At 46.7% G+C, this 12,091-nt stretch overlaps 1 protein-coding gene across 4 annotated transcripts in view; it reads left to right on the forward strand.

Moving 5' to 3' along the window:
- Positions 1-12,091, forward strand: part of PPM1G (protein phosphatase, Mg2+/Mn2+ dependent 1G) — a 168,353-nt gene that overhangs the window by 75,376 nt on the left and 80,886 nt on the right. For all 4 annotated transcript variants that reach the window (XM_033936167.1, XM_033936169.1, XM_033936171.1 and 1 more), the window contains exon 5: positions 424-935. In XM_033936167.1, the coding sequence (XP_033792058.1) occupies positions 424-935 (512 nt within the window). The remainder of the gene's footprint in view (positions 1-423; positions 936-12,091) is intronic.

A 12,091-nucleotide genomic window follows, 5' to 3' on the forward strand; every position in this document is an offset into this window, starting at 1 on the left:
AGTAGAAACTGAGGAACTGGAGGTCAGCTGAGAGGGATAGGAGGCGGAGCAAAGAATGCTAATGAGGCTCTCTACACAAATTTTCACGAGAAGGTATTGAGTACCCACAGGTTCAGGAATAGAGGATCTATCTACTAGAAAGAAGATTACTAAGGTAAGAAACTAATCTAATCTAATCTAAACCTTAAGTTTATATACCACATCATCTCCATGAGAATAGAGCTCGACACGGTTTACGAGAACTTAAAATAATCTTTCCTTTGAGATTAGGAAGGAAATGATTTTGTTTACAGCTATGGAATTGTTTACATATGCATGGGTTTGTTTATTTGTTTTTTGGTTTACTAGATTAGAATAATTAATTAGAAGAAATCTGGCTTCTTTTTTCTTTTTCTGTCTGTAACTGTCATGTTTGTGTCTTAGTTGACCATGAGGAAACTGCCCTTCTGCACGAGGAAGCCACAATGACTATTGAGGAGCTACTGACACGTTATGGACAAAACGCCAAAAACTTGAAGAATAAGGTTGTCTTGCATGCTGGTGATCAGAAAAACACCAGCAATGAGGAGAAAAAGGAAAGACAGCTAAATATCAATGGTGAGGTGGACCCTGAGGGTGCAGCAGGCGATCAGGAAAATAAAAATGGGAAGATAGAGGAACAAGCCACTGGGATATCCTCAAGCTCAGACATCTGCAAGTCTGGAGGCAGCAGTGCTGAGAACAGCTCCATTGAAGAGAAAGACATAGTCGGAAATAAGTCAGTAGTCTCTTCTTCCACAGGAGAAGCGGGACCCTCTTGTTCTTCCACGAGGAAGACGCAACGTGCCACAAAGTCCAAATTCTTTGAGGATAGCGAGGATGAATCAGATGAGGCTGAAGAAGAAGAGGAAGAGGAAGAAGAAGAAGAGGAGGAGGAGGAAGAAGAAGATAGTGAGGTAAAAAACATATCCCCTAATTCCATATAGTGTGTCATAAATTGGGCTCCAATTAGGTGTCTAACCTTTGGTGCTAAAATGGAAGTTAAGCACCAAAGTGTGGGGTAAACAGCAGTTGGGTGCTATCTTATAGAATCATGCCTAAAACTTTTATAGAATACTGTGAGTTGTGTGCATAAGTGCCAAAATGTAGGTGCTAACATCTACACCTACATTTTACATGCCAATTTATGCTCTGTTATAATGGAATTTGGGCGCCAAGATGCTGTTAAAATATAATGTCTTAGCACAGAGATTTTCAGTGCCTAACTTTTAGTGCCATTTATAGAATTGTCCCTTTAGTGCTTCCAAAAGACAACTTTTGTTGACTCCAGTTTTCAATTTCATGTTTTCTGCTGTTTTTAGTTCTATAAATGCTTCTAGAAGACAGTTATATATAGTAAATGACAGCAGATAAAGATCTGAATGGTCCATCCAGTCTTACCTATAATTACATGCTTTACAATTTCATGATTACATTAAAATGTCTTTTTTTCTTTGTTATTTCTGGGCCATAGACTGTAGAAGTTCACCCGTTACTGTCCTTAGGTTCCAACTGCTGGAGTTGCCATAGAAGCTCACTCCAACCTATCCAAACCATCCCATTTGTGAGATTCAGACTGTAAAAGCCTGGCTATTCATATTCTAATTAGAGATCCTCTGTGTTCATCCTGCACTTTTTTGAATTCTGTCACCTTCTAAGGGTCTTCAAAGCTATTTGTATTTCTTTCAAAGATATAGGCATATCAAGGGATTTTTTAATATGCTTGGGAATTTTTGGACCTTTAATTAATTTTTTTTTTTTTAAATGTATATTTCTTTATTGGGCAAAACCAACAACATACAGAACAATAAAGAGCAAAAACACATCCGCAAAGCCAGATCTTCCGCCCAAACAGGGTAGGCTACAAACACAAAGCAACAAAACAGCAGTAAACAGATGGCAAAAGGTCAGAACATGCCCAATAGAAACATAGAAACATAGAAATAGACGGCAGATAAGGGCCACGGCCCATCTATTCTGCCCACCCAATACATGATTTTGAAAATGACCCACCACAACCCACCCCAACATGAAACAGAACAACCAAATAACAGAGTGCAGAGACGAAAACCCCCAACATCCCAACCCACCCAACCCCCCTACCCTCAGACCTGTGTGGTAATCAATCAAGACCAAGAGAGTAGAGAGAGAGACAAAATCAAAGAAAGTAAAAGAAAAAGCTAAGAAAAGCACACCCTAGATAAGTAGAAGAAAAGGAGCCAAGAAAAGAAGGTGGAATTCCCCAGCTAAGACCGGGGAAAGAAACCCCAGGGGCGAACTGTGTACTGGGAGAGGCAGCACCCTACCCCCCTGCAGGGGCCTCGCATCCCAAGATGGTAACAATTTAACAACATACTCCTCTCTCGATGCGGAAGGGACAGCCAGTACCCCTCCCACACATCCTGAAATTTAGTCCAAAGGCTCTCAACATGCATCCCCGCAGCTCATCGTTCCAAAAGAGCTAAATCATAGAGTGACAAATGCCACTGAGAGAGAGAGGGAGCATGCGGCGCCCGCCAGGAAGCCAAAATAGCCTTCTTAGCTAAAAAGAGAACCTTGGATACCAACAGTCGTTGCCCAACAGAGCATCGGAGAAAAGCTGCGTCATCTAACCCATATAAAGACGCCAGCTCAGCAGTGGAAAGAAGATTCTCCTGGTCGTTAAGAACATCCCCCAACATACGAATCCCATGAGTATGCCACACCTGAAAAACACGAGTATCGCTACCCGGACTAAAGTGCAAATTCCCCACAAGACATAGGAGAGACACTAAAATTGATACCCAAGCGTTTACAAAGCATTTGCCAAATAATGCACATATAGGACCCCGCTGAAAATAGTCTAGCTGGGCAGAGGGGGCATGCAACAAAAACAATCCGGAGAAGGGCAACAAAAAGTTCCTGTCCACCGAAAAAGTCAAAAAGGACAACAATCCCGAACCTGTCGCAAGCCACATGCCAAATTATATACTCGGAGATCTAATAAACTAAATCCCCCCTTTAATTAATTTTAAAAAATCTAACCCATCAAGTTCTTTTTTTTAATAGAGCTCGGAAGAATATAAAGCTTTATAATATGTTAAAAATTGCTTTAAAATATTTCCAATTTGAGATTGAGTTACCCCATTCTCATCATTAATAGCTACAATCTTTCCTTTCCTTTTTTTTTTTTTTTGCTTTGAGATAGTTAGCCAATACTGTTCCCGCTTTATTTGAGTTTCCATAATACAGAGCTTGTTGCATAAACAACTCTTTTCTAGCCAATTTAGATGAAATCTCAATTTTCGGGGGAAAAAAAGATGGACATCTAGCAGTTTCTAAAATGAATATTTTTGGCATCCGGATTTTGAACAAACTTCTCAGGACGTCTGAATTGGACTTTAAACACACTATCAAAAAAGACCCTCCAAGTAACTAAAGCTATTTTGAGCCCACTTATGAGTAAATATCCCTCTTCACTGTCTTTAAATGGCATTATCTGTGGCCGTTGCCTGAGATATGTGTGTGTTTAATTTAAATCCTGAAAAAATTGCCATATTCAATCATACTTTTCTAGTAGTATAGGACGTGAAGTATGTGGATCTGTCAAATGCAGTAATAAATCATCGGCAAACGCTGATATTTTCAATTCCCCTGTCCCCACTCTCACCCCTTTAATTTCATTTGCCAGAATGTCCCTAATAAGTGGCTCCAACCTCAAAACAAATACAAGTGGACATAATGAGCATCCCTGTTGAGTCCTTCTTTGAAACAAAGAAACATGATGGCAGATAAAGGACAAGCCTGCCCATCTGCAGCATCCACTATCTCTTCCTTTCGCTAAGAGATCCCACATGCCTGTTCCACGCTTTCTTGAATTCAGACACAATCTTTGTCTCCACCACCAAAACTGGAGACTATTCCAGTCATCTGCCACCCTTTCTATAAAAAAGTATTTCCTTAGATTACTCCTGAGTCTATCACCTCTTTTCATATCATGCCCTCTCACTCTGGAGTTTCCTTTCAGTTGAAAGAGACTTGCTTCATGCGTATTTATGCAACATAGGTCTCTATTATATTTCCCCTCTCTTTATTTTTTAAAAATTTAATTTAGGTGCTTATATACTGCCTATCAAGGTTATCTAGGCGGTTTACAATCGGGGGCTCAAGCATTTTCCCTATCTGTCCCAGTTGGCTCACAATCTAATGTACCTCGGGCAATGGAGGATTGCGTGACTTGCCCAGGATCACAAGGAGCAGTGCAGGATTTAAACCCACAACCTCAGAGTGCTGAGGCTGTAGCTCTAACCATGCCTGCTGGAAGGCAATGAGGGAAACATAGGAGGGAGGGAGGAAGGAAGGAATACTGGTAATTGTTGGGCCCAAGTGTGTGTGGGGGGGGGAAGAGAACAAAGGCTGGAAGACAGTGAGGGGAACATAGGAGGAAGGAAGGAAGGGACAATTTTTGAGCCTGAGGAAGGAAAGAAAGAAATCACCAGACAACCAAAGGTAGGAGAAATGATTTTATTTTCAATTTAGTGATCAAAATATGTCAGTTTTGAGAATTTATATCTGCTGTCTATATTTTGCACTATATTTGTCTATTTTTCTATAGTTGTTACTGAGGTGACATTGCATATTTTAAAAAGTCATCTGCCTTGACAACTGTGCCCTGTCCCTGCCTACCACTACACCACCAGAGGGGGGGACAGGGTGCAGAACCTAGCAAGGAGTGTGGGGTTGGGTGCAGAGCCTGGAAGGGAGAATTTGGTTCAGAATGTTTTTTTTCTTGTTTTCCTCCTCTAAATTTAGGGTGTGTCTTATGGAGCAAAAAATACGGTACTTGGGGTAGGAGCTACCCTATATTGGCTTCTTTCTCTGTGAAGTTGCTTCTCAAAATATCTCAATCAGTGTTTCTTCTTATGGTTGGAAAAGGCAATTATCTCACCCCTCATCACTACTTTAGGTGTTGCCAAGAAAGTATTTCATCTGCAGCATGAGCCTGATTATATGTTGAAACTCACTCTACTTTTTTCCCCAATATAATTAAAAATTTTGGGTCCTGATACAAATCTAGCAGAAATCTCTGATGTCTTCCCACTTTTTTGCCTCCCAGGCCCAAGGAAATCCAAATCATAGCATGATCTGAAATTTCTAAAGGGCCTATAACTGCATAAATAACATAAGAAAAGGATATGTATTCTGTTCTAGAAGATATAGAATAAGCTCTGAAAATATGAGTAAAATCCTTTTCTGTAGGGTGAAGAACCATTCATGTATTCACAACCTTTAATGTATCATACAAAACAGGAAGGTCCTTTGTGTGATCTACCATGTCTCTCCCTCCCCATTATGTGTGCTATCTAAATTTGGATCAATGACCCCATTAAAGTCCTCTGCAAGAATCATAGAGAGAGACCCTTAAATTGTTGTAATTGGGCTGAAAAAGTTCTATAGAAGTTTTTGGAATACTTATTGGGGGCACATATATTATATAAAATATTTGGATGATGAGCTATAGTAAGATTTGCTATTATGCGTAAACCTTTTTGGAATAAGATAATCGTTCCTTCTTTCCTTGTTAAGGTTGGGATCTTAATGTAACCCACCATCTTGAGTGTTTCGTGTTCCTCTGAAGTCAAATATGTTTCTTGTAATAATGCTGTTATTTTTTTTCCTATTAAGAGCTTGAAGTTAGAGAATGATACAGTGGATGTTACCCACAGTGAGTAGCCGCCAAAACGGTGGAGGGGGGAAAGGTGCTCACTGCAGGTACGGGGACAAGGCCATCCACCGCCTTATGGAGCGGTGAATGGCCTTGTCCCCGCAGTTAAGGGAGGGAATGCGCTCAGCCTCCTTCCTATGAAACTATCTCCCTCCCTCCCCCCCCCCCCCGTACCTTTGTGGCGCGTTTTAAGGTTTCAGAGTACTTGTTGAAAGCTGCCGGAGCCTACGTGCATCGTGTGCGTGTGTGGGTAGAAGCAGAAGCTTCTCCTCTGACACATCGTCCGGTTGCATCAGAGGAGAAGCTTCCGCCCACAAATGCACACAATGCATGTAGGCTCTGGCGGTTTTCAACAAGTACTCTGAAACCTTAAAATGCGCCAAGAAAGTAAGGGAGAGGGAGATGCATGGACCACGCAAGGGGTGCCGAAGGACAGTGAGGTGGTGAGACGGAAAGGTGGATACTGCGGGGACGGGGCAGTGAAGGAGATGGCGGGGATGGGGTAGTGAAGGGGACGGTGGTCCAGTGACAGAGACAGATTTTTTTCCCTGTGTCATTCTCTACTTGAAGTATTTTGTAAAATTTCACAGGTGAAGATACCCCTCCCACATTCCAGGACAAGACTTTTAAAGAAGTCATTACTCCCTCAGACTTCTCCATTTGTATGTCAATATTTTCTGTCAGCCAATGGAGAGACCATCCCTGCCTCCAGTTCCCCCATCCATCCCTCATAGCCTGTATTACATCACAGCTCCGAGCCACAACCTTTACTATCCTGAAGCCTCTTCAATCAACCCCATAAACCTTTCTCCCCCTGCCCCAATCCCTTAAAAAAATAAATCACCCTTCCCTCCTCAAACCCAACCCTTTGAGTTCTGTCCATTCCTTGGTATAGTCACACCGTAATCCTCCCCCACCCTCCCCATTTACTCAGCAAACTTGAAACAAGAAATAAACTTACATGCATCCTTCTCCAGAGTAATTACTCTGTGTCAAATGTTAATCAAAACCCCAAAACATATCAACTAGATACACATAGAACAGAGAAAATCTAGAATCAATGGAGAAAACTCCTATACTTATTATAATGATGTAAACTAATACCCTTCACTTCTTCAGGATAAAAAAAAAGAACACACTGGATCTCCATGTAAAAATTCTCTCATTCACATCAGAGATGCCCCTCCCAGCAAAACTAAGTCATAATGATAGCGAGCATATACATCAAGGAGAGAGGGAAGCCAGGAGATTCACATCCTTAACAGTGTTCTCCCTAGAAATTTTTTCCAGCCGGGTGGCACGAAAAAATAGCCGGGTGGGATGGGGAAAATTTAAAGGTCCTTTTACTAAGGCGTGCTAGCCATTTTATTGTACGCTAAACGCTAACGTGTCCATTATAGTTTATGGATATGTTAGCATTTGGTGTGCGCTAAAACGGCTAGCGCATCTTAGTTAAAAGACCCCTAAATGTGCACTATTTTTATTAGTTAATTGTTATTAATTAATTTCCAATGCTCAATATGACTTTCTTTTTTAAGGTTTTACACTTAGGCAGTGTTCCAGTAGCATTTAAGCCACCCTTAATAAAAAGTAATGCAGATCCTCTTGTTCCGAATAACTACTGACCAATATCAAACCTTCCATTTCTTTCAAAACTACCATACTTGAGAGTGGTATTTAACCAACTTCAAACTCATGTTGAATCAGTTAATGCTTTGCATCCCCGGCAATCTGTGTTTTAAGACACAGCAGAGACAATAGTTCCTGCCTTAGGGCTCCTTATACAAAGCTGCGATAGCAATTCTGCCACAGCAAATGCACTGAATGCACTGAAGCCCATAGGAATTGGATGGACTTTGGTGCATTTGCCATGGGAGAATCGCTACTGTGGCTTTGTAAAAGGGACCTTTACTGAGTGAACTCCATACTACCGTATTTTCACGCAAATAACACGCACCCGTATAAAACGCGCACACGTGTATAGCGCGCAGAAATCACGATGATAAGCACAAAAACTTTGGTATAACGCGCTCACGATTATACCGCGCATGCTGCCCGACTCTCCGTTCACCCCCCCTGACTTCCGTGCACTGCCCCGCCTCTCCGTGCGCTGTCCCGACTCTCCGTTCACCCCCCCTGACTTCCGTGCACTGCCCTAACTTTCCGTGCGCTGTCCCGACTCTCCGTTCACCCCCCCCTGACTTCCGTGCACTGCCCTGACTTTCCGTGCGCTGTCCCGACTCTCCGTTCACCCCCCCTGACTTCCGTGCACTGTCCCCCCTTGAGGGTCTGTCCCCATCCTGAAAGCCTGATGCCCCCCCCCCCCGACGTCCGATACATCCCTCCCCCCGAAGGACCGCCGACTCCCCAACAATATCGGGCCAGGAGGGAGCCCAAATCCTCCTGGCCACGGCGACCCCCTAACCCCACCCCGCACTACATTACGGGCAGGAGGGATCCCAGGCCCTCCTGCCCTCGACGCAAACCCCCCTCCCCCCAACGACCGCGCCCCCCCAAGAACCTCCGACCGCCCCCCAGCCGACCCGCGATCCCCCTGACGACCCCCACGACCCCCCCACCCCCCTTCCCCGTACCTTTGGTAGTTGGGCCAGAAGGGAGCCCAAACCCTCCTGGCCACGGCGACCCCCTAACCCCACCCCGCACTACATTACGGGCAGGAGGGATCCCAGGCCCTCCTGCCCTCGACGCAAACCCCCCTCCCCCCCAACGACCGCCCCCCCCAAGAACCTCCGACCGCCCCCCCAGCCGACCCGCGACCCCCCTGGCGACCCCCACGACCCCCCCACCCCCCTTCCCCGTACCTTTGGTAGTTGGCCGGACAGACGGGAGCCAAACCCGCCTTTCCGGCAGGCAGCCAACGAAGGAATGAGGCCGGATTGGCCCATCCATCCTAAAGCTCCGCCTACTGGTGGGGCCTAAGGCGCGTGGGCCAATCAGAATAGGCCCTGGAGCCTTAGGTCCCACCTGGGGGCGCGGCCTGAGGCACATGGGCCCATGTGCCTCAGGCCGCGCCCCCAGGTGGGACCTAAGGCTCCAGGGCCTATTCTGATTGGCCCACGCGCCTTAGGTCCCACCAGTAGGCGGAGCTTTAGGATGGATGGGCCAATCCGGCCTCATTCCTTCGTTGGCTGCCTGCCGGACAGGCGGGTTTGGCTCCCGTCTGTCCGGCCAACTACCAAAGGTACGGGGAAGGGGGGTGGGGGGGTCGTGGGGGTCGCCAGGGGGATCGCGGGTCGGCTGGGGGGCGGTCGGAGGTTCTTGGGGGGGGGCGGACGTTGGGGGGGGGGGGGGTTTGCGTCGAGGGCAGGAGGGCCTGGGATCCCTCCTGCCCGTAATGTAGTGCGGGGTGGGGGTAGGGGGTCGCCGTGGCCAGGAGGGTTTGGGCTCCCTTCTGGCCCAACTACCAAAGGTACGGGGAAGGGGGGTGGGGGGTCGTGGGGGTCGCCAGGGGGGTCGCGGGTCGGCTGGGGGGGGCGGTCGGAGGTTCTTGGGGGGGGGCGATCGTTGGAGGGAGGGGGGTTTGCGTCGAGGGCAGGAGGGCCTGGGATCCCTCCTGCCCGTAATGTAGTGCGGGGTGGGGTTAGGGGGTCGCCGTGGCCAGGAGGGTTTGGGCTCCCTTCTGGCCCGATATTGTCGGGAAGTCGGCGGTCCTTCGGGGTGGGGGTGCGAGTGGTCCTGCCGGGGGGGGGGGGATGTATCGGACGTCGGGGAGTCGGCCGGGCAAGAGGGCTTGGGCTCCCTCTTGCTCCGATCGTGGATGCGGGTGCGGGTGGGAGCGCGTGCGAGCGGTCGTTCGGGATGGGGGTGCGAGCGGTCCTGCTGGGGGGGTGAGTCGGGCGGGGGTGGGAACTATGTTTTAAAACTTTTGTATACCGCGCTCACGCATATAACGCGCGAGGGGTATGCGCGGTAGGTAAAAACGCGTATAACGCGCGCGTTATATGCGTGAAAATACGGTAGTCACCTAGATACCAATTAGAGAATGACACGGGGAAAAAATCTGTCCCCGTCACTGCCCCGTCCCCGGCCCACCGGCCCCTTCACTGCCCTGTCACCGCTATTCCCTTCACCGCCCCATCACCATCACCGCCATCCCCTTCACGTCACCGTCACTGCCATCCCATTCACCGCCCTGTCACCGTCCCCGCAGCATCCATATAAGCCTTAGTACTGCAATATTTAGCTTATTCCTTCCTTATAAATCAAAGTTCTGGCTGCTGAACTAGAGAAAGATGTTCAGCTGGCAGGGCTTTGCTTATAAATTTTTATCAACACAACTAATATACTACTTTATCCTAAAGCAAAAAAAAGAAAATAAATAGAATTTTTTTTTCTACCTTTGTTGTCTGGTTTCTGCTTTCCTCATCTTCTGATTCAATTCCTTCCATCCACTGTGTATCTTCTCTCTGCGTCTTCCATTTGCTGTTACTGTGCCTCTCCCTTCACCCCCCCCCCCCAATTGGTCTAGCATCCATCTTCTTCCCTCCGCTCCCCCATAGTCTGGCATCTGTCTTCTTCCCTTCCAGCGTCTTCACCCCACTCTGTGTTCCACATTTCCCTTCAGGGTCTGTTCCTCTCTACCCTCCTTCAATGTCTGTTCTATTCCTTTCCACCACCACCCTTCCCTCCCTCCTTTACCATCTGTTCCTGTCTACCACCCTTCAGCTCCTCTCGCGCGGCCTATCTATCTACCTCCCTCCCTCTTACTTTCGTGGCACGTTACAATGTAATTTGTGCAAGCCGCTGGAGCCTGCGAGCTTGGTCCCCAAACAATATTGCTTCTGTGTTCCTATTTTCCCCATTTCTAATATCTCCCCTGTGTATCTGGCATTGCCCCCCCCCCCCGTGTTCATATACCATCCCCATGGCATGTCCCCTTTATGTCTCTGTCCCTATGTCCCATGCACATAATTTCCCCTCTTTCTGTTATCTTCCTGTGTCCAGATTTCTCCTATCTTCCTCTTCCACACCAATGTGTCTCTTCTCTTCAACCCCATCTAGCTTCTTTCCCTCTTTCTTCCCCCACCCTGCTTCCAGCATCTGACTCACCTGCCTGTCCTCCCCTTTCTTTCCTGCTGTGGGTTTCTTTCTCTCCCTCTTCATCCCCTTGGCCCAGAATCTCTTTCCCTTTCACTCCCTCCTTCCTAGTGTGAGCCGGTAACATGCGCGATCGTGTGGTCCAGCAGCCCCCTCCCGCCCAATTGCAGCGTTCTTTCAGCTTCCTCCCTCCACCTCACCTTATATGCAGAGTTTGCCGGCTTTCTTTATCACCCAGCCGCATGCGTTCAAAAAGCCATGCACGCGTGGCTGCTCAGTTGTTCAATCTTCTGCTCTGACGCAACTGGAAACAGGAAGTTGCAGCAGAGGAGAAGATTGAACAACTCAAGCAGGCGCGTGTGCGCAGCTTTTTGAACACATGCGGCTGGGCGAAAAAGAAAGCCGGCAAACTCTGCATATAAGGTGAGGTGGAGGGAAGGAGATGGCTGAACGCTGCGATTGGGCGGGTGGAGGCTGCTGGACCGCGTGATCCTTGATTGCCTCACTGCGGGGACAAGACCATTTACTGCTCCACGGGGCGGTGAATGGCCTTGTCCCTGTCCCCGCAGCGACTACTATTTTTTCTTTCCCCGTTTTGGTGGGTTACCCACGGCTACTCGCGGCTAGCCGCAGGTAACAACCACCGTGTCATTCTCTAATACCAATGTTTCCTAACTTCTTCAAGCCAAGTACCCCCTAAGTCTAACAAATACCAACTGAGTACCTCAGTCCAAGCTCCGTCCCTGACCCCACCCCCATTATAATAGTACTAATTGTAATGCAATTTCTTCCATTCATTTTTCATGTACACACAATATAATCTTATTAATTCATAACGGTAACCACAAAATAAAAAAAAAACACAAAATATACTGTTTGCAGAGAAAATGTTAATTATCATTTATATTTGTTTTATTTTTCAAAGCGGTCAAGGCAGATGACTTTAAAATATGCAATGTCATCTCAGTAACAACTATAGAAAAGTAGAAAATATAGTGCAAAATATAGACAACAGATTATAAATTCATTAAATTGAAAATAAAATAATTTTTCCTACCGTTGTTGTCTGGTGATTTAATTAGTTTCTGGTTGGACTTTCTTCTGACTGTGCATCCAACATTTTTTTTCTTTCTGCCTCCTGCATGCTTCCTCTCCTCCAGACTTCATTTCCTTCCCCAACCAACATCTCTCTCTGTCCCTCCATGACTCTAACTTTTCTTTCTCTCTCCTTCACCCCTATTGACAACAGGTCTCCCTCTCTCTACCTCCTCTGTTATGATCTTGCATCTCTCTCTTCTACCTCAGGGTCTC

This window comes from Geotrypetes seraphini, chromosome 3 (genome assembly GCF_902459505.1).
Source record: "Geotrypetes seraphini chromosome 3, aGeoSer1.1, whole genome shotgun sequence".
NCBI lineage: Eukaryota > Metazoa > Chordata > Amphibia > Gymnophiona > Dermophiidae > Geotrypetes > Geotrypetes seraphini.